Source organism: Haematobia irritans, chromosome 5, assembly GCF_050003625.1.
Source record: "Haematobia irritans isolate KBUSLIRL chromosome 5, ASM5000362v1, whole genome shotgun sequence".
Lineage (NCBI taxonomy): Eukaryota > Metazoa > Arthropoda > Insecta > Diptera > Muscidae > Haematobia > Haematobia irritans.
The window spans coordinates 142,179,407-142,200,049 of record NC_134401.1 but is presented as its reverse complement, the minus strand read 5'-3'; the positions used below and the strand labels follow the sequence as shown (position 1 = coordinate 142,200,049).

The 20,643-nt window shown below is 33.8% G+C and overlaps 1 protein-coding gene across 4 annotated transcripts in view; it reads left to right on the top strand.

Annotated features, from left to right (window-relative positions):
- Nucleotides 1-18,799, top strand: part of pio (zona pellucida domain-containing protein piopio) — a 141,803-nt gene extending 123,004 nt beyond the window's left edge. For all 4 annotated transcript variants that reach the window (XM_075309531.1, XM_075309533.1, XM_075309532.1 and 1 more), the window contains exons 6-9: nt 13,790-14,325; nt 16,732-16,891; nt 16,952-17,110; nt 17,196-18,799. In XM_075309531.1, coding sequence (XP_075165646.1) covers nt 13,790-14,325; nt 16,732-16,891; nt 16,952-17,110; nt 17,196-17,393 — 1,053 coding nt within the window. In that variant the 3' untranslated portion in view covers nt 17,394-18,799. The remainder of the gene's footprint in view (nt 1-13,789; nt 14,326-16,731; nt 16,892-16,951; nt 17,111-17,195) is intronic.
- Nucleotides 18,800-20,643: the final 1,844 nt, after the last annotated feature.

Sequence of the window (20,643 nt, the reverse complement as noted above, 5' to 3'; positions counted from 1 at the left end):
TGTAGCATCCCCATTGGCATTAAATTAAATCTGATATTTACTTTGTGTTTATCATATTTTTCACTACTGCATGATGTTGATTATTGTTAATTGTTTTTAACATTTAACTGAGATTGGAGATGCTAACTTGACACTAGCCCATCTGAAGGTAAAATCAGTAGTCATACATATTTATGGATATAAGCTCATCATAATTTTTGTACTTAACATTATTGCTTGATGGGGTTTTATTTTAAATTTTGATTTGCACTTTTAACAAAGTTGGGATGAGCTCATCGTCCACTATTGAGAAGTGTTGTAAGACAATTTGTATTTAAGTTTTATTTTTCATTAGAATTTTTTAAAGTAAATGGCATTGTTTTGTATCGTTAAAATATGCTAAAATAAATTAAGTAAAAATAATAGTTGAAGGTTAAATAGATAAAAATTAAAAGAATTACAATACACTGAATAAATATTTATTGTAAATTTTAATAAATGTTTAACTACAATTTAGTTTATCGACTGCATTCTAATAGCATAGCAGAGAGACTGGCATCATCTATTTGATTCAAGAGGTCATGAAATGTTGCTCTCCAACATATAATTTATTTCTTCTGAATTTTGCTCGAGTGAGGTTATATCTACTTAATAAAATTTCCTAATTTTATAGAAAAATTCAAAATTTCTAAATTTTTTAATCATTCCTTCCCATGAACATATCCAGCCAAGAGATTGGTCAACATTCCATATATAAATAAACAAATGGCAATAGACTTTTGCTTAATCTCTATACTGATATGCAATTGCAGTTGGGATTAAGCCACAAATAGTAACATCTAATTTTGACATACCCACGAAACACTTGTCTATCTAAACAATTCCATATTCCCCAACTATGTATGTAGGTAACACACGTATTTGTGTCAGAGTCGTTCCATAGCTGGACTCAATTCGCAACTGTAATTATCATTTATCAGACTTCATCATCGCTATCAATCAACATGTATGCCAATCTATTTGACCATGTTTCACACCATAGCCATAGCCAACGAACATGTGCCAAATCATTCCGTACCCAAATCATTAGGCTAAATACTTTTTGCTTCAACTTTCAAGACAGACTTACATACCTAAACAGACCCGTTTTAAGGCTTCCCTTACCTTATAAAATTACCAAAACAAAAATAAAGTAAGCAAAACAAAAAATAGACTAATTCCCAAATTGCCATTGTAAGCCCATTGAAAAATTAGCTGAGGAAATGGGAATATAGTTTGTATTGCTGATCTACCATAACATAATTATGGTCAGCACTAAAATGTTGTCATGAATGAAGCTAGAGAATCCCATTAACGAATCAGTAGTCTACTGATGAGTTTTGATGTAGTCCGTTAGGTTAGGTTACTGACAAATTCAGATGTACTATAAATAGGGCGGCGTCTTATGTACCCTCCACTAAGGATCGTTCTCAAGAAATGCTCCTAAGAATAAAATTTCACAACCGCTATACTTGGTTTCTGGTTGGAGTTGGAAATGGAAACGCAGCTTTAATTTGTATACGAAAATGGTTATGGGGGTATAAGTTTGTTATATACGGAATATTATTGATCAGGGAGAAATTCTAAGACAATATAACTATGTCCGTCTGTCTGTTGTAATTGCGCTACAGCCTTCAATAATGACGCTATTGTCCTGAAATTTGGCACAGATTCTTTTTTTTCAGACAGCTCAAGTTAGGAGATGGGCTATATCGGTCAAGGTTTTGATATAGACCCCGTATAAACCGACTCTTCTATAAACCGAAGTTTGTATCCGATTTGTCTGAAATGGGAAATCTAGAAATAGGTATGTCACAAATAGGTATGTCAGTTAGGGAGCCATCGTGGTGCAATGGTTAGCATGCCCGCTTTGCATACACAAGGTCGGGGGTTCGATCGAACACCAAAAAGTTTTTCAGCGGGGGATTATCCCACCTCAGTAATGCTGGTGACATTTCTGAGGGTTTCAAAACTTCTCTAAGTGGTTTCACTGCAATGTGGAACGCCGTTCGAACTCGGCTATAAAAAGAATGTCCTTGTCATTGAGCTTAACAGGGAATCGGGCAGCACTCAGTGATATGAGAGAAGTTCACCAATGTGGTATCACAATGGACTGAATAGTCTAAGTGAGCCTAATACATCGGGCTGCCACCTAACCTAACCTAGGTATGTCAGTTCATTTTTTTGTATAGCCCCCAAATATAAAGGGTAATACGGTCAAAATTTGGTCAATATAAACTTGACGTATTTCTTTCAATTTTGCATTTAAAAAACCTGAACACTCCTCATTTTGAGTGTGTGTGTGTGTAGAATGTTGCTCCTATTTTGATTTTGGAATTCACTCTTCAGTTGTCAAAATGCCGACCAAGCAAGAAGAGCAGCGTATCAAAATTTTGCTCGCGCATCGCGAAAATCCGAGCTAATCGCACGCAAAGCTGCCAAAATCACTAAAAGTTGCCAAATCAACCGTTACAAATGTAATTAATGTGTTTGGGGAACGTTTGTCGACAGCCAGGAAGTCTGGATCGGGGGGAAATCGAAAACCGGAAGCCGCTGAGACGACAAAGAGAGTTGCCGGTAGTTTCAAGCGAAACCCTAACCTCTCTCTCCGAGGTGCCGCAAATAAGTTGGGTGTATCGTCTACAACCGTGCATCGAGCCGGACTATCGACTTACAAGAAGAAAGTGACTCCAAATCGCGATGATAAACAAAATACGACGGCCAAAGCGCGATCCCGGAGGCTGTACACGACGATGCTGACGAAGTTTGACTGCGTGGTAATGCACGACGAAACCTACGTCAAAGCCGACTACAAGCAGGACAGGAGTTTTATACGGCAAAAGGAAGGGGAAAGGTAGCAGATATTTTCAAGAAGAAAACATGGTTGTTCCGTACTGTTTTGGCCGGATTTGGCATCATGCCATTACGGTAAAAAGGCCATGGAGTGGTACGCCGTCAACAACGTGCAGGTGGTTCCCAAGGACAAGAACCCTCCCAACACGCCAGAGCTCCGCCCAATTGAGAAATACTGGGCTATTGTCAAGCGGAACCTAAAGAAGACCAAAAAAAACTGCTAAGGACGAGCAGCAGTTCAAGGCAAACTGGCTTTCTGCGGCGAAGAAGGTGGACAAGGTGGCTGTACAAAATCTGATGGCAGGTGTCAAGCGTGAGGCCCGGCAATTCGGATTTGGAAAAGCGAAAGCCTAACTGAATATTTTTCCGGAATTGTAGACCAATTGAACTTGAAAAAGAAATTTAATTTGATTTTTTAAATAAACGATTTCACCGACTTACACGCGTTTTCCCTTGACCAAATTTTGACCGTATCACCCTTTACCGATCGTCGAAATTGGGCTTCAAGAAACCGCAATTTTTATTCGATTTTCCTGAAAACTGATATCTAGAGGTATTTTATGACCACAAATAGGTGTGCGAATATGATGTGTATCGGTCCATAGTATTGCTTCCATATTAACCAATCTCCCGATTTAGGATTCTTAGGATTGTGGAAACCGCAATTTCTAAAATTTTTGCCTGAAATTTGAAATCTAGAGGTATTTTTGGACCACAAAGATTGGTTATACAAGATGTTTAAGATTCCTCCAAAACTCATACACTGTTTTTTTTTTTAAATCCAGAATCTGATGAAGTCTCCTTATGTCGTAACTCTAATGGTGTTTTCTTTTCTGAAAAAAGTGTTTTTGCCTTCATTTTGTCGGTTCAGAGTGCGCATTTTTAAAATGTTTTCAGCAACCTAAAATAATGCTATCATTTCAGCGGGCAGAAAAGAATTGAAAGGAGCAATCAGGGCAATCGCAGCACTCTCGTTTATCGGCAGTGCTGAATGTGCCCGCAATTTGCCTCTACACGTGGCACTATTTTCACAACAGAATTCGAAGTCTTTTCGCAGTTTTGCCTGCTTTTTTTGAGAAAAGAACCTAAAAAGTACATTTTCCGTGCAAAATGCAAAAAAAAGTGCGCATTTTGGACAAGAATTTAACTGTGCGAAGTGTATCATTTAAACCGATCTCCTTGAGGTTGTAAGTTCTGAAATTCTATATATTTTCAAATAACCCGCTACGACGAGGGGCTTGCAGAGAGAACTATTATATTTTATTCATGGTAGTGGGTATTTGTTTTGGGCGTATAATATATACTTTCTGTGGCTATATTTAGAGTTCCTGCTTAATGATACACTTTTGCCTCTTTTTTTAGAAAATAACCTAAAAAGTACATTTTCCGGGCAAAAAGTGCGCATTTTCTACAAGAAAAAAAAAACACCATAAATTTAACTTCGCGAAGTGTATCATTTAAACCGATCTCCTTGAGGTAGTAAGTTCTGAAATTCTATATATTTTCAAATAACCCGCTACGACGAGGGGCTTTCAGAGAGAACTATTATATTTTATTCATGGTAGTGGGTATTCAAGATTCGGCCTGCCGAACTTTCGGTTGCATACATTTGTTTTGGACGTATAATATATACTTTCTGTGACTATATTTAGAGTTCCTGCCTAATGGTACACTCCAAAAACATCTACTTCATTTATCCCACAAAGTTATTACATTTCATAAATTGGTAAATGCCCAGCAAAGTACCTTCAAAACCTAACCTCATGTGAATTTCTTAATGACAGATAATGTAATTTATTACATTGCATTTCAATATTTTTTACATATTATTAACCATTAATATGCTTCCAAAACAATGGGATGTCAAAAGACAATCGCTTCGTATATTAGTTTTCAACTATTTAGTTCAAATTCAAGGAAGAAGAACAAACGGTAATTTACCGTTTCATAGTCATTGCACACATATTCTTCATAGTTATGATGATAAATGCATTTCTATGCAAACGACTGGGTGAAATGAAAAACGGCAATATGACTTTAACTTCCTTACATATACCGTTATGTTTGTCAGCCAACAATAGCTGGTAATGGTTGTATTCTTTTTTTTTTGTATCCCCTATTGCAATGATTCTTTTCTTTCTATAGTCACAATTGGCAATGGGAAATGTACTTGGTGGTACTTGTTTTGAAAATAAAGGTTGTAAAACCATATGTAAGCACTTGGATGTAATATTTTGTGTCGCTTTTTGTTTTGTTCTCTCCATTGGAGGTACAAGTACTGTAGGCAATGCTACGTAAAAGGCCCCCCCTTTGATTCGTTTATATGGCTTAGTAAATGGCGATGGTCATAAAGCAAAACAAAAGATTTAAGACACAAACAGTAAAACAACTTCAATCCACAGAGGCCAATTGAAGTAAACGTCGAGAGACATACACATAAAAACATAAAAGCATATAACGATAAATTCTAGTGCATTTATAGTTATTATTATCCATTATTACTTGTGATATGCATATATTCTATACTTGACTATAATCTGCCTCTGTGTGCTATTCTAGAAACCAGACTAAACGAAACTACAGCACAAGTCTCTTCAAAAGGAAGGTTGTTACCTGTTTAGAGTAGTACACAAGGGCATTCCATAGAAAATGATATTCGAATGTTTTGCATTACCTAGAACTTTTTATTTATATTTTATTTTATGGAGAGAGAATTGGCATGGGCTACAATTTTTGGAAAAAAAGTCTTTTGAGTTTGAAAAATAAATCGAACCAAATTGAGATATTCCCGGTAAATGTAACGCCCGGTTGCCAAAAATACAACCATACTTCCCTCATATATTTGCCGATGTTATTTAAGTTTGTCCCAAAGTCATTTTCTTCGATAATTTCTAACATAAAATATCAATTTCAATTGCACAAAGATGGCTCCGTGGGAGCCATCGTCGTTAACATGCAAGCCATACGAATGGTCATGGGTTTAATTTCAGTTCCATCCAACACTAGAAAGTTTATCAGCGTTGGATTAACACCTCTCAGTAATACTAGTAATACTAATTACTGGTATTACTTACTTAGTGATGGAAAACTGCTCTATGCGGTTTCAACGCAATATTAAACGCCGTTCTGACTCGACTATAAAAATAAGATCCCTTACCATTGATGTAAGCATAGAATCTGGCAGCACTCATTTATAAGAGAAAAGTTTATCACTTATGGTACCACAATGGGCTAAAAAGTCTATACCTAAACTAGGTTAGTTAATATAGCTCCTATCTATTGCTACCTTCTTTAGTCACATGATTAATAACAAATTAGATACAACACAGAAAAAATATCGCGAAAATTTTACCAATTAAAATCGAGTTTTAAAAAATATTCAATTAAAAATTTAATTGATTGTACAAAATTTTTAATTGAAACAAAAATCCATCACAAAACTTAATTCCATCAATTAATTTTTTAATTGGATCAATTAATTTTTTAATTGCATCAATTAATTTTTTAATTGCATCAATTAATTTTTTGATTGACTTTGATTGACATTTCTGTGATTGAAGACATTTCACTAAAAAAACTAATTGGATCAATTAATTTCGTGATTGAAGACAAAAAATATTTTTTTTTTTTGTTAACATGTCAGTGATATCTGTACAGAACTGAATAAACTATAGTTTTTGACTGATTTTGGCAATATACTAGGACAATTTTTTTTAATCCATACACTTGTCCCAGTAATGATCCAAACGTTTTATGTTGTCTGAAAATTAAATTTTCTTGAGTCCTCAATGGCGACGATGTTACTTTTTGAAGCCGCAAGGGGTTGAACCCTTGGGAGAAAATCGTAGATGAAGCATCAGATTGTAGCGCAAATCGACCAAATTCCCCTTGCCAAGCTGGGATGTAGATTAGAGGTGTACGCGTGACACGAAATTGTCGCGACTCGAGTGATTCATGCGTGAATCACGTGAGTAGTGACCAAAATCTAAAGCAACTCTCGTGAATGGGACTGAAACAAATATGTCGTGCGTGATAAATAAAATCGTTTCAAAGAATGTGCGTGAATAAAATTTCTGCAAAATCACGCTAACGAAAAAATCAAGTTATAATTCTTACTCGTATGTTAACTGAAATTAATTTAACTGAAATTAGATTACGCAACCTCAATTTTAGGATGCGCAATTTACACACAATTAAGGACAAATTTCTTAAAAATAATGAAATTTTAATTAAAGGTGAGTATTAAGTTCGAGTTTAGCCGCTAAAGTGAAAACTAAATCAGCAAAAAAAGTCATAAAATTATACATAGTTGTTGCAAATTTTATTATAACTTGATGGGGAAAAGCCCAAAGCAAATTTTCGTAAAGTTTGTTTTCCTTAAAGTGGATTAATTCAGAAAAGTAATCGTGAAAAAATGGCGATGTTAGCGGCTAAACTCGAACTGAATACCCACCTTAAAAGAAAGTTTATAATCTTTGCTTCAAAATTTTTTTTCATTAAATTTAGGACACACATTTGCTTCCCTTCGTTAAAGTTGCATGTCTTTAAACGTATTAAATTAACTGAAATATTGAATCTTTAGGCCAAGACTTATTTTGAGGATTTTCCAATTTTTGTTTAAAATTAAGAAAATTTCTTTTACTTCAAAGTACCCGTCATAATTTAGATTTTTAAACTGGCATTTGTTTGTACATGAATAGCTTTATTAATATACCGGAAAATAGAATGAAAATTCGATAAATGAGACCTGTATCCTAATTTTAATTTTGTAGATCCTAGATTTAAACCCAGATAGGTCGTAAAAAAATTTTTATATATTTAAAGTTACTTTTGTAGTTTTTTTTATAACCACTTTATATTGGCCTGAAGGCTTGGTTATTTTTACAATAAATATAAATAAAAATAAATAAATTGTCCTTATTTTAAAGAACCCGCATCTTTGGCTCGGAATCAATACCAAAATCCTTAAAGGAAGGTCAAAATCTTTGGATCCAAGTAAACTTTTTTTTGAGTGTATGTATATACTATTCATGAATTTTGTTACCTTCTCCCATTCCCGGTTGGAAAATATCGTGAGTCTCTTGAATTTTTCGTGAGTCACATGAATTGTCGTGAATCGTGAGTGAGCTTACTCACGCAAGCTCACTCACGATTCACGACAATTCATGTGACTTGTTTTCGTTTCGTGAATGTACATGAGTGTGAGAGGCTACCACACGTATCGTGCGAGAGCGTGCGTAAATAAACATTTTGCTTGGTGAATGTGCGTGAGTGTGTGTGAAATTTCACTCACGCCCACACCACTAAAATAGAGCCAGTCCATTATCATGCTGAAGATCACCAAGTGGGACCGTGTTTCTTCAATTCAGAGTCGTATTGACAATGTGCAACCTATGATCGTTTTGCTATTTTACAGGTTGTCGATATTGATCCTGGCCGATGGAACTTTCTTCGCCATCTTTGGAAAACGAACGCCGTGTGCAGTCCACTACTTCTTGGTCTCGGGTCTCTATCAGTTGATCCATGTTTCATCGACTGCCACAAAAAGTTTCTTGTATTGCGCTTAAAGAGTGATACGGTCAAAATTTGGTCAATATAAACTTGACGTATTTCTTTCAATTTTGCATTAAAAAAACCTGAACACCCCTCATTTTGAAGGTGTGTGTGTGTAGAATGTTGCTCCTATTTTGATTTTGGAAGTCACTCTTCAGTTGTCAAAATGCCGTCCAAGCAAGAAGAGCAGCGTATGAAAATTTTGCTCGCGCATCACGAAAATCCGAGCTATTCGCACGCAAAGCTGGCAAAATCTCTAAAAGTTGCCAAATCAACCGTTACAAATGTAATTAAAGTGTTTGGGGAACGTTTGTCGACAGCCAGGAAGTCTGGATCGGGGGGAAATCGAAAACCGGAAGCCGCTGAGACGACAAAGAGAGTTGCCGGTAGTTTCAAGCGAAACCCTAACCTCTCTCTCCGAGATGCCGCAAATAGGCTGGGTGTATCGTCTACAACCGTGCATCGAGCCAAAAAACGAGCCGGACTATCGACTTACAAGAAGGTAGTGACTCCAAATCGCGATGATAAACAAAATACGACGACAAAATACAAAGTGCGACCCCGGATGCTGCACACGACGATGCTGACGAAGTTTGACTGCGTGGTAATGGACGACGAAACCTACGTCAAAGCCGACTAAAAGCAGCTTCCGGGACAGGAGTTTTATACGGCAAAAGGAAGGGGAAAGGTAGCAGATATTTTCAAGCACATAAAACTGTCAAAGTTCGCAAAGAAATATCTGGTTTGGCAAGCCATCTGTACCTGTGGCTTGAAAAGCAGCATTTTCATAGCTTCCAAGAAATTTACGTGAAAGAGTGTTTGAATAAACGTCTGCTACCTTTCCTGAAGAAATACGGTTGTTCCGTACTGTTTTGGCCGGGTTTGGCATCTTGCCATTACGGTAAAAAGGCCATGGAGTGGTACGCCGCCAACAACGTGCAGGTGGTTCCCAAGGACAAAAACCCTCCCAACACGCCAGAGCTCCGCCCAATTGAGAAATACTGGGCTATGTCAAGCGGAACCTAAAGAAGACCAAAAAAACTGCTAAGGACGAGCAGCAGTTCAAGGCAAAGTGGCTTTCTGCGGCGAAGAAGGTGGACAAGGTGGCTGTACAAAATCTGATGGCAGGTGTCAAGCGTGAGGCCCGGCAATTCGGATTTGGAAAAGCGAAAGCCTAACTGAATATTTTTCCTGAATTTTATACTAATTGAACTTGAAAAAGAAATTTAATTTGATTTTTTAAATAAACGATTTCACCGATTTACACGCGTTTTCCCTTGACCAAATGTTGACCGTATCACCCTTTATATAGAGAAAAGCACTGGTCTGAACGGGTCTTTCATTTGATCTCATTTTTCGAAGTGAGCAAATGTCTCACACATCAAAATTTTGAGAGCAGAAATATTTCTCTTTCAAAAACTAAAAAGTCCAACTCAACCACGCCCATTTTCATAAAAATTGTCAAGGATTCCATACTAGTTTCAATAGAAGACCACATTATATCCTCTCTCTAAGTAACAAAATATTTTTTTTATCCGCTAATCAAAATCTTTTATGGAATGGCACATATTTTTTTCATAATATTCTAGCTTCCAGACTACACCAATCATTATCCAAAAACTATCTTCAGGCATATTTATGATGTATTTTTCATATGCATATTATCATTATATATTTTCCACTTAACTTGTTATTCTGTCGTTTTCAGCATGGTCTATAATTTAAATAATGTTTTTTTTTCATATTTTTAATAATAGTCTATTAGCCAGTCAACGATAATATTCTAATTCTTAAATGCTTGGATGATTGCTTCTTTTGAAGAAAATACCGAACCAGAAAATTCATATTAAGAGCTTTTATATATATAAGATATTTATGTAAGATTGAAGATAGGCGGAAGTCTCCATCTATATATGTAAGCACAACCATTTCCAACAACATTGGACACAATTCTCATTTTTCTTCTTTATTTGTTTGTTATCTTAGGAAAATGTGAAAAAGATTACCAAGAATGGAAGTTGAAAGATGTGAAAAAGTTGTGATCATTAGCAAAGTTTTGAGTTAACAACCTTTCCATTTCATACCAAGCTCATCATCACTGCTGAACTATTTTTGTATTTCAAGTATTTATTTACAAACTTCCAGGAAATCAAACATTATAGCCGAATGGCTGTAGGGTTTTTGGGTGGTTCTGGATTCTTCACACCATACCATGGTCTGGTGCACAATATCACTTGCTCATAGCCGTTTTAAGTTCTTCAATCTTTAATAACGCTATTATCGCTGTACTATTATCATTATTATCTTCATCTTCATCATAATTTTTATGAATTCTTGTGAAGTATTCATGGTGGTCATCACATTGGGCCATTGGTGACGTGGGTTTGTCGACATTTAAGATTGAATACAAATAATTTCCTTCATTAAGATTATATGCTTAGCCAAGTGTGACGAATATGTTTGCTAGCAAATTGTGTGTATGTTAGAATATTTTTAATGATATTCTTAAAATTTGGGATTGAATGGAAGAAAAGATCTTTTTTTTTTGCAAATGAGACTTCCTTAACATAAGCCAGATCGTTGCTAGTTTTTGTAAATTTCTTATTTTGCTATTAGAATTTTTGTAGGAAAAATTAAAATGAATACTAGGTAATTTTTTAAAGGAAATGACAATTGATAAAACGAAAGACTTAAGACACAAACTTGGTATTAAAAGAGAATTGAGAGAATAAAATTGTGTTCAACATCGTCGCACAAGAATACTCAACTAATGTCAGACAAAAATCTTAGCTACATATTATGGACTATGCAATAATTATTTTTTTTTTTGTTTTTTTTTCAAATATGTGAAAAGATGTGATAAATCAAAAATACAAAAAAATGTGCTTCTATGCAACCCCCAGAAAAATTTTATAGCCGATTAAACTTTATTTTAGTTCATGAAATTTAGTTGATTTTAATTCAATTTTGCTAAATGTGAGAGAATTTTTGTTATTTTAATTATTTTTTGCTTAGCCTAATGAAGTGAACTAAAACTGAGAAAAAGTTTTATACAAATGAAGCACACAAATTTACAAAATATGAAAATAGTTCATATTTTCCTCAAATAGGTCAAGTTTGCTGAAACTGAGTTCATAAGTTTCTCAATTGAATAAATTTTACTTAAATTGTGTCTGCCCAGAACTTCATATAGCGCTGAAGACATTTTGAAAATTTTCAATTCCTATATTTTCTTCCAAAATATAAAATTTTACTAAACAACAGAAAAAATTATTAATTTTAAAAAATTTTCTTGAATTTGACAAAAATTATTAACTTATTTGTATCATGTTGCAATTATAATTTAGTTAAAATTTTCTAATATAAACTTACATTTTCTTTCGAGGTGGGTTCACTTTTTCTGGGGGAAGTTACACAATTAAGCTTCTTGCTCTTAAAGAAAATACTTCATAACAAACAGGAATTTCGTTTGTCTAAAAATTCGTTCCGTAGGAAAGTTTTTATACCCTCCACCATAGGATGGGGGTATATTAACTTTGTCATTCCGTTTGTAACACATCGAAATATTGTTCTAAGACCCCATAAAGTATATATATTCTGGGTCGTGGTGAAATTCTCAGTCGATCTGAGCATGTCCGTCCGTCCGTCCGTCTGTTGAAATCACGCTAACTTCCGAACGAAACAAGCTATCGACTTTAAACTTGGCACAAGTAGTTGTTATTGATGTAGGTCGGATGGTATTGCAAATGGGCTATATCGGCCCACTTTTGCGTATAGCCCCCATATAAACGGACCCCCAAATTTGGCTTGCGGGGACTCTAAGAGAAGCAAATTTCATGCGATCCGTCTGAAATTTGGTACATGATGTCAGCATATGATCTCTAACAACCATGCAAAAATTGGTCCACATCGGTTCATAATTATATATAGCCCCCATATAAACCGATCACCCGATTTAGCTTGCGGAGCCTCTAAGAGAAGCAAATTTCATCCGATCCGGCTGAAATTTGGTACATGGTGTTAGTATATGGTCTCTAACAACCATGCAAAAATTGGTCCACATCGGTCCATAAGTATATATAGCCCCCATATAAACCGATCACCCGATTTAGCTTGCGGAGCCTCTAAGAGAAGCAAATTTCATCCGATCCGGCTGAAATTTGGTACATAGTGTAAGTATATGGGGTCTAACAACTATGCAAAAATTGGTCCACATCGGTCCAAAATTATATATAGCCCTCATATAAACCGATCCCCCGATTTGGGGATCGGTTTATATTGAGAAGCAAATTTCATCCGATCCGGCTGAAATTTGGTACATTGTATTAGTATATGGTCTCTAATGACCATGACAAAAATGGTCCATATCGGTCCATAAGTATATATAGCCCCCATATAAACCGATCACCAGATTTGACCTCCGGAGCCTCTTGGAAGACCAAAATTCATCTGATTCAGTTGAAATTGGTACGTGGTGTTAATATATGGCCTCAAACAACCATGCAAAAATTGGTCGAAATCGGTCCATAATTATGTATAGCCCCCATATAAACCGATCCCAAGATTTGACTTCCGGAGCCCCTTGGAAGAGCAAAATTCATCCGATTCGGTTGAAATTTGGTACATGATGTTACTATATGTTATCCAACAACCATGCAGGAATTGGTTCATATCAGTCCATAATTATATATAGCCACAATATAAACCGATCCCCAGAATTGACCTCCGGTGCCTTTTGGAGAAGCAAAATTCATCCGATCTGGTTGAAATTTGGTACGTGGTGGTAGTATATGATATTTAACAGCCATGCCAAAAGTGGTCCATAGCAGTCCATAATCATATATAGCCCCCATATAAACCGATCCCGAGATTTGGTTTTGGAGCCTCTTGGAGGAGCAAATTTCATCCTAGTCAGTTGAAAATTGGTACTAGGTCCATATCGGTCTATAGTTATATATAGCCCTCAGTTAAATCGTTCCCCAATCACAAAAAATTGGTCCATATCAAGTTCATAATTGTATATAGCCCCCATATAAGCGACCCCCATATTTCAATTCTGGCTCTCTACCACGTATGGACTAACTCACAATTCAGAAAACGATGTTAAGAATTTTTAAGATACCACAACCCAAGTAATTACGTTGTGGATGACAGCCTTTCGTAGAAGTTTCTACACAATCCATGGTGGAGGGTACATAAGATTCGGCCTGGCCGAACTTACGGCCGTATATACTTATTTTTCTTTGGATTTGTACACTTTCATCTGAATTTCTTAAATCCTTTAAACCCCATCTAATCAGCTCTTGTAAATTGCGTGAGCAAAATTCTAATTCACCCTTTTTTTCCTCCATTCTCTTTATTTCAGGATGATGGCGGCATTGAGTTCTTCAACACAATTGTCCTACAGCCACATTTGAAATTGATAACCGACGCTGGTCGTGGTTATCATGTACGCTGTTCATATAAATCACGAGATGCTGCCATGAATGGCAAGAAAGCTCATCATCATAAAATGGTTGGTAGCAAATATGCCCAAAAGCCACAAGCATTAAAAAGTTCCGAAAGTGAGAATGGAGATCGTCGTGGTTATGGCAGATCTTTAGATAAATATCGGGCTGCCGATGATGATTTGGATGAAGATGATGTCTATGACCCGGAACAGGATGCTGCTACGAATGCTATGAGCGATGATAATGATTTGGATAATGAAATACCAATGCCTGGCTGCCATATGAAAATTTACAATGCCGAACATACAATTGCCAATGATGTGAAAATCGGAGATCCTTTGACGCTTGTGATTAATATTGACAAACAGGATTTGTATGGATTGCACGTTACCGATTGTATTGTACGTGATGGTTTGGGATGGGGCGAACAGAGATTGGTGGGTGAAGATGGGTAAGTTTTTAGGGAAGAACCGAAAAAATACTATACTAGAAGATATTGATATTATCCAACTTTAGGTCCTAATATCACACACAAAATTTTTTTTTTCTGATTCAATCACGAAATTAATTGATCCTATTAATTTGTTAATTGAAATGTCTTCAATCACAGAAATGATAGTATTACTTAAAAAACAAGTATATACAGCAGTAAGTTCGGCCGGGCCGAATCTTAAATACCCACCACCATGAACCAAATATTAGGGTTTCCTTTGAAATTTCAGGAGGGCTTGAGGACTTGAGGACACTTCCCGAAGATAAATTTAAAGATTTCACCTATGAGGACTATATCAGATTCTGGATTTATAAGAACCATTTTAGTTTGAGTTTTAGGGCAATCATTAACATCTCTTGTAAGTGTGCAAGAAAATTATAAAATAACGTCTTGATTTGAAATCTTAAATCTGTAGATGTAAAATCTGGAAATTTTACATTGATTTTCAAGCAATTTTCATGATCAGTACGCCTTCTACACCCTCAAGAAGTGAAGTCGGTCTATATGGAGGCATTACCAAATGGACCAATAAAAACTTAATCCGATACACGTTTTTGTGAGCCTAAAATACCAGAATATTTACAATTTCAGGCAAATCAGATAAAAACTACGGTTTCTAGAAACCCAAGGAGTTAAATCGGGAGATCGTTCTGATGGGGGCTATACTAAAATATGGACCGATACTCACCGTTTTCGGCACACCTCTTTATGACCCGAAAATACCTCTAGATTTCCAATTTCAGGCAAATAGGCTAAAAACTTCGGATTTTAGAAGCCCAAGAAGTAAAATCGGGAAATATGGGGGCTATACCGAAATATGGACCGATACTCACCATTTTCGGCACACCTCTTTATGGTCCTAAAATACATCTAGATTTCCAATTTCAGACAAATTGGATAATAACTATGGTTTCTATAAGCCCAAGACCCCAAATCGGGAGGTCGTTTTATATGGGGACCATACCAAAACATGGACCAATACTCACAATTTTTGGCACACGTATTTGTGGTCCCACAATACCTTTAGATTTCCAATTTCAGGTAAATTGAATAAAAACTGCGGTTTCTATAAGCCCAAGAAATAAAATCGGGAGATCGGTCTATATGGGGGCTATACCAAAATATGGACCGATACTCATAATTTTTGGCACAAGTATTTGTAGTCCTACAATACCTCTACATTTCCAATTTCAGGTAAATTGAATAAAAACTTAGGTTTCTATAAGCCCAAGAAGTAAAATCGGGAGATCGGTCTATATGGGGGCTATACCAAACTATGGACCGGTACTCACAATTTTTGGCACACGTATTTGTGGTCCTACAATACCTCTAGATTTCCAATTTCAGGTAAATTGAATAAAAACTGCGGTTTCTATAAGCCCAAGAAGTAAAATCAGGGGATCGGTCTATATGGGGGCTATACCAAAACATGGACCGATACTCACCATTTTTGGCACACCTCTTTATGGTCATAAAATACCTCTAGATTTCAAATTTCAGGCAAATTGGATAAAAACTACGATTTCTATAAGCCCAAGGCCCCAAATCGGGAGGTCGGTTTATATGGGGACTATATCAAAACCTGGACCGATATAGCCCATCTTCGAACTTGACCTGCCTGCAGACAAAAGACGAGTTTGTGCAAAATTTCAGCATGATGGCTTCATTATTGAAGACTGTAGCGTGATTACAACAGACAGACAGACAGACAGACAGACAGACAGACAGACAGACGGACAGACGGACATCGTTATATCGTCTTAGAATTTCTCCCTGATCAAGAATATATATACTTTATATAGTCGGAAATCGATATTTCGATGTGTTACAAACGGAATGACAAACTTATTATACCCCCGTCACCATTCTATGGTGGTGGGTATAATTAATTGAAGGCCAATTAAAAAATTAATTGATACTATTAATTTTTGTAATTGATTTTTGTTTCAATTAAAAAATTTGTTGAATCAATTAAATTAATAATTGAATATTTTTTAAAATTCAATTAAAATTTTAATTGGAAAAATTTTCATTATATTTCATGTTAGCCTGATACCGAAACAGGCAATTAACGTCCAAATGCATTATATCAAATTTTACAATTATTAATCGAGCTTTATGGACAGATTTAGATTAAGGAACATGATCAATAGAGTCATTGAAAAGAACACGCCAGATACAAATCTATACACCGCCGGACTGTACATGTTTCGATTCGGGTGAATGAATCTTTCCACAGCCTTTAGTATAGATCTGGCTGGGAGAGATAACTCAATTTTGGGCCCTTTATGCTAACTCCTTATGGTGAACTTTTGATCTATGCAGGAGAAACTATACTTAATGTTTATTTTCTATATTTTTCAGTTGTCCCATGGATAATGAAATTATGGGTCAGTTTAATTATACGTCTGATAGATTGGCTGCCAATGTTACATTCCCGGCCCACAAATTCCCCTATACCACATCGGTATATTATCAATGTAATGTCAAGTTGTGCCCCTTGGTAGATCCCGAATGTCAAATGGTGAGTGAAGTGATGTATGTAATTGTTTAAAAATGTTTAACTTTAAATATATTTGCACAGGCTCCTATCTGTGGAGGCAAACGACCCAAACGACAAGCCAATGGCGATAATAAAGACGAAGAAGGCTCACCAGCCACTATTGAAGTATTTTCAGGATTATATGTCAATGAGAATGTCGATGTTACCGAAGGAGATGATGATTCTGTATCTAAAGAAAGGGTAGGTTAATAATTGAAAAACTATATTGGATGCTTATGAACTATTTATTTTTATGAACTGTCTACATTTTTATATCTTCTTTCAGACCTTGGAGGATGCTCTGTGTGTCTCTCAACGTACTTTTGCCATTGCCATAGCTATAGCTGGTCTCATACTCATGTTGGCCGTTGTAGCCGCCGTTCTGTGTATAATGGCCCGACGCAGTACAAAGACTGTATCGAATTCGGGCAGTAGCATCTATAGTGGTCCCTATACAAACACAGCTTTCTCGCATAGCAGTTAAATTTTGGCCCTCTCCAAATTATATCGCTTCCCAAAATTCCCTTCCACTTTGTACCAGCATTTTTGAAAATATTCAAGTGTGTATAGTTTAGGCTGAAACTTAAAAAACAAAATTCCAAATTTCTCCCTTAAAGGAACACTAAAAGTGTTTAAAAAAAAAATTTAATAATGCTAAAATTTAAAGAAATATCTATCCTGAAAAGTAAAGAATAGTAGAAGATGAAGAAATAAAAGTCAATAATTCTTGAATAGGTTAGAAAATAAGTCACAACATTTTAGCTGCCTTCCTTAATTATATGAAATCAAAATATTTTTATAAATTAAAGAAATTTTTGCAAAAAAAAAAATTAAAAATAAATTAATGTAAGTAATGATATTTAGTTTATATACCTAATTTATATGCTTATATAAAAACAATGGATTTTTTTTTATATAATGTAATTTAACAAATCCTTTTTATTTAGAAAGCACAGCACTTAACTTAAAGATATTAAAGGGTTTTTCTTTTATTTTAATAAATATACTAAAACAATTTATAAATACTGATAATGATTTTATGAAAAACCCTCTAATATCGCAGAGAATTGGGGGAAAACAATAACATTTGTTTGACCCCCACACAGAAAAGTCTCTGTTCTGATTATACACTTTTTTTAGCAGCAGTAAACAATTTAACACAAAAAATAACGCAACAACAGGGTATGTGGGTCTTTACTAAGATTTCTTTTAATTTAAATCATAGCCTCCTAACTTTAAGTTAGCTTTGTATTTAAGCTTTCGAGAATACTGTGTCTATATGTATGTATGTACGTTTTTATTTTTGTATACTTAGCTAACGCCCTCAGGTGATAAACTTTTTTTTTTTTTTAATTTTTATGTGTGACGTTTTTATCTCTTTCTGCCTTAAATTAAATCATAAACGTATCATTAACTAAAATCTAAAACAATCTGTGTTTTTAGCTGTATAAATCAATCCTGAAACGAAAGAGAGAAAACATTCTCACACGCACACACTCACACTCACTCACTATAAATGATTGTAGCTTTGCCTACATTCCTTTGGCAAGGGTTTACAATATTCGGGTTATGTAGGCCCTTTGGCTTTGATAACTTTGCTCCATGTTAAACTTTTGCCAATGAGAAGGTATGCAAATGAAAACCAGAACTTGTCATAATTTAATCTATATAACTATCGATTAACGGAAATATATCGAATATGTATGTATGTATTTATATGCTATATTTATATGCCGGTATGTTTTCTTTTAAATAAAACTATTTACTAATTTATTTCTTCAAAATAAGTGCAAGTGTTGTTTATTAGTTCAGAAATGTCAAACAAATAATTATATATTGAAATAGTATTAAACAACGAACGCAAACTAAATAAAACTATATTAAACTAAATATTTGAAATTAATTTTATTATGAAGAAAAAAAATATAAAAGGTAAGTTCATATGGAGACAAAATTATGGTTCTCTGATGTACTTCAAATTTATAAGACTTCAATTTATAAGTCTAATTTGGTTGATATTTTGGACAGCAAGCAGGGTTGCCATTTTGATCCAATCGGACCAAAATTGGTCCAAAAAATTATTATATTTTAAATTTGGTCCGACGGTCGCACCAAATGGAATTTGGTTCATTTTGGTCCATTTTCCTCAAATCGGTACTTTTTCAAAATTTTTAAAATTTTGACAAAATTTTCTGTAGTAATAAAATTTTGACAAAATTTTCTGTAGAAATAAAATTTTACCAAAAATTCTATAGAAATAAAATGTTAACAAAAATTTCTATAGAAATAAAGTTTATAGCCAAAAATAAACATTAAAAAATTTTTGTATAGATACAAAATTATGCATAAATTTTGTAAACATTTTATATAGAAATAAAATTTTGCGACAACTTTCTATAAAAAGAAAAATTTGACAAAATTTTCTAGAGAAATAAAATTTTGACAAAATTTTCTAGAGAAATAAAATTTTGGCTAAATTTTCTATAGAAATAAAATTTGGTAAAATTTTCTATAGAAATGGAATTTTGACAAAATTTCCTAAAGAAATGAAATTTTGACAAAATTTTCTATAGAAATATAATTTTGACAAAATCTTTTATAGAAATAAAATTTTGGCTAAACTTTCTATAGAAATGGAATTTTGACAAAATTTCCTAAAAAAATTAAATTTTGACAAAATTTTCTATAGAAATAAAATTTTGACAAAATGTTCTATAGAAATAAAATTTTGACAAAATCTTCTATAGAAATGAAATTTTGACAAAATCGTCTATAGAAATAAAATTTTGACAAATTTTTCTATAGAAATAAAATTTAGACAAAATTTTCTATAGAAATAAAATTTTGGGTAAATTATAGAATTATAGAAATGGAATTTTGACACAATTTCCCAAAGAAATGAAATTGTGACAAAATTTTCTATAGAAATAATATGTTGACAAAATTTTCTATAGAAATAAAAATTTGACAAAATCTTCTATAGAAATAAAAATTTGACAAATTTTTCTATAGAAATAAAATTTGGACAAAATTTTCTAAAGAAAAAAAAAATTGGACAAAAAATGTTTGTATAGATACAAAATTATGCAAAAATTTTGTAAACATTTTATATAGAATACAATTTTGCGACAACTTTCTATAAAAAGAAAAATTTGAAAAAATTTTCTAGAGAAATAAAATTTTGGCTAAATTTTCTATAGAAATAAAATTTGGCAAAATTTTCTATAGAAATGGAATTTTGACAAAATTTCCTAAAGAAATGAAATTTTGACAAAATTTTCTATAGAAATATAATTTTGACAAAATCTTTTATAGAAATAAAATTTAGGCTAAACTTTCTACAGAAATGGGTTTTTGACAAAATTTTCTATAGAAATAAAATTTGGACAAAATGTTCTATAGAAATAAAATTTTGACGAAATCTTTTATAGAAATAAAATTTTGACAAAATCTTCTATAGAAATGAAATTTTGACAAAATCGTCTATAGAAATAAAATTTTGACAACTTTTTCTATAGAAATAAAATTTAGACAAAATTTTCTATAGAAATAAAATTTTGGCTAAATTTTCTATAGAAATAAAATTTTGGCTAAATTTCTATAGAAATGGAATTTTGACACAATTTCCTAAAGAAATAAAATTGTGACAAAATTTTCTATAGAAATGAAATTTTGACAAAATTTTCTATAGAAATAATATGTTGACAAAATTTTCTATAAAAATAAAAATTTGA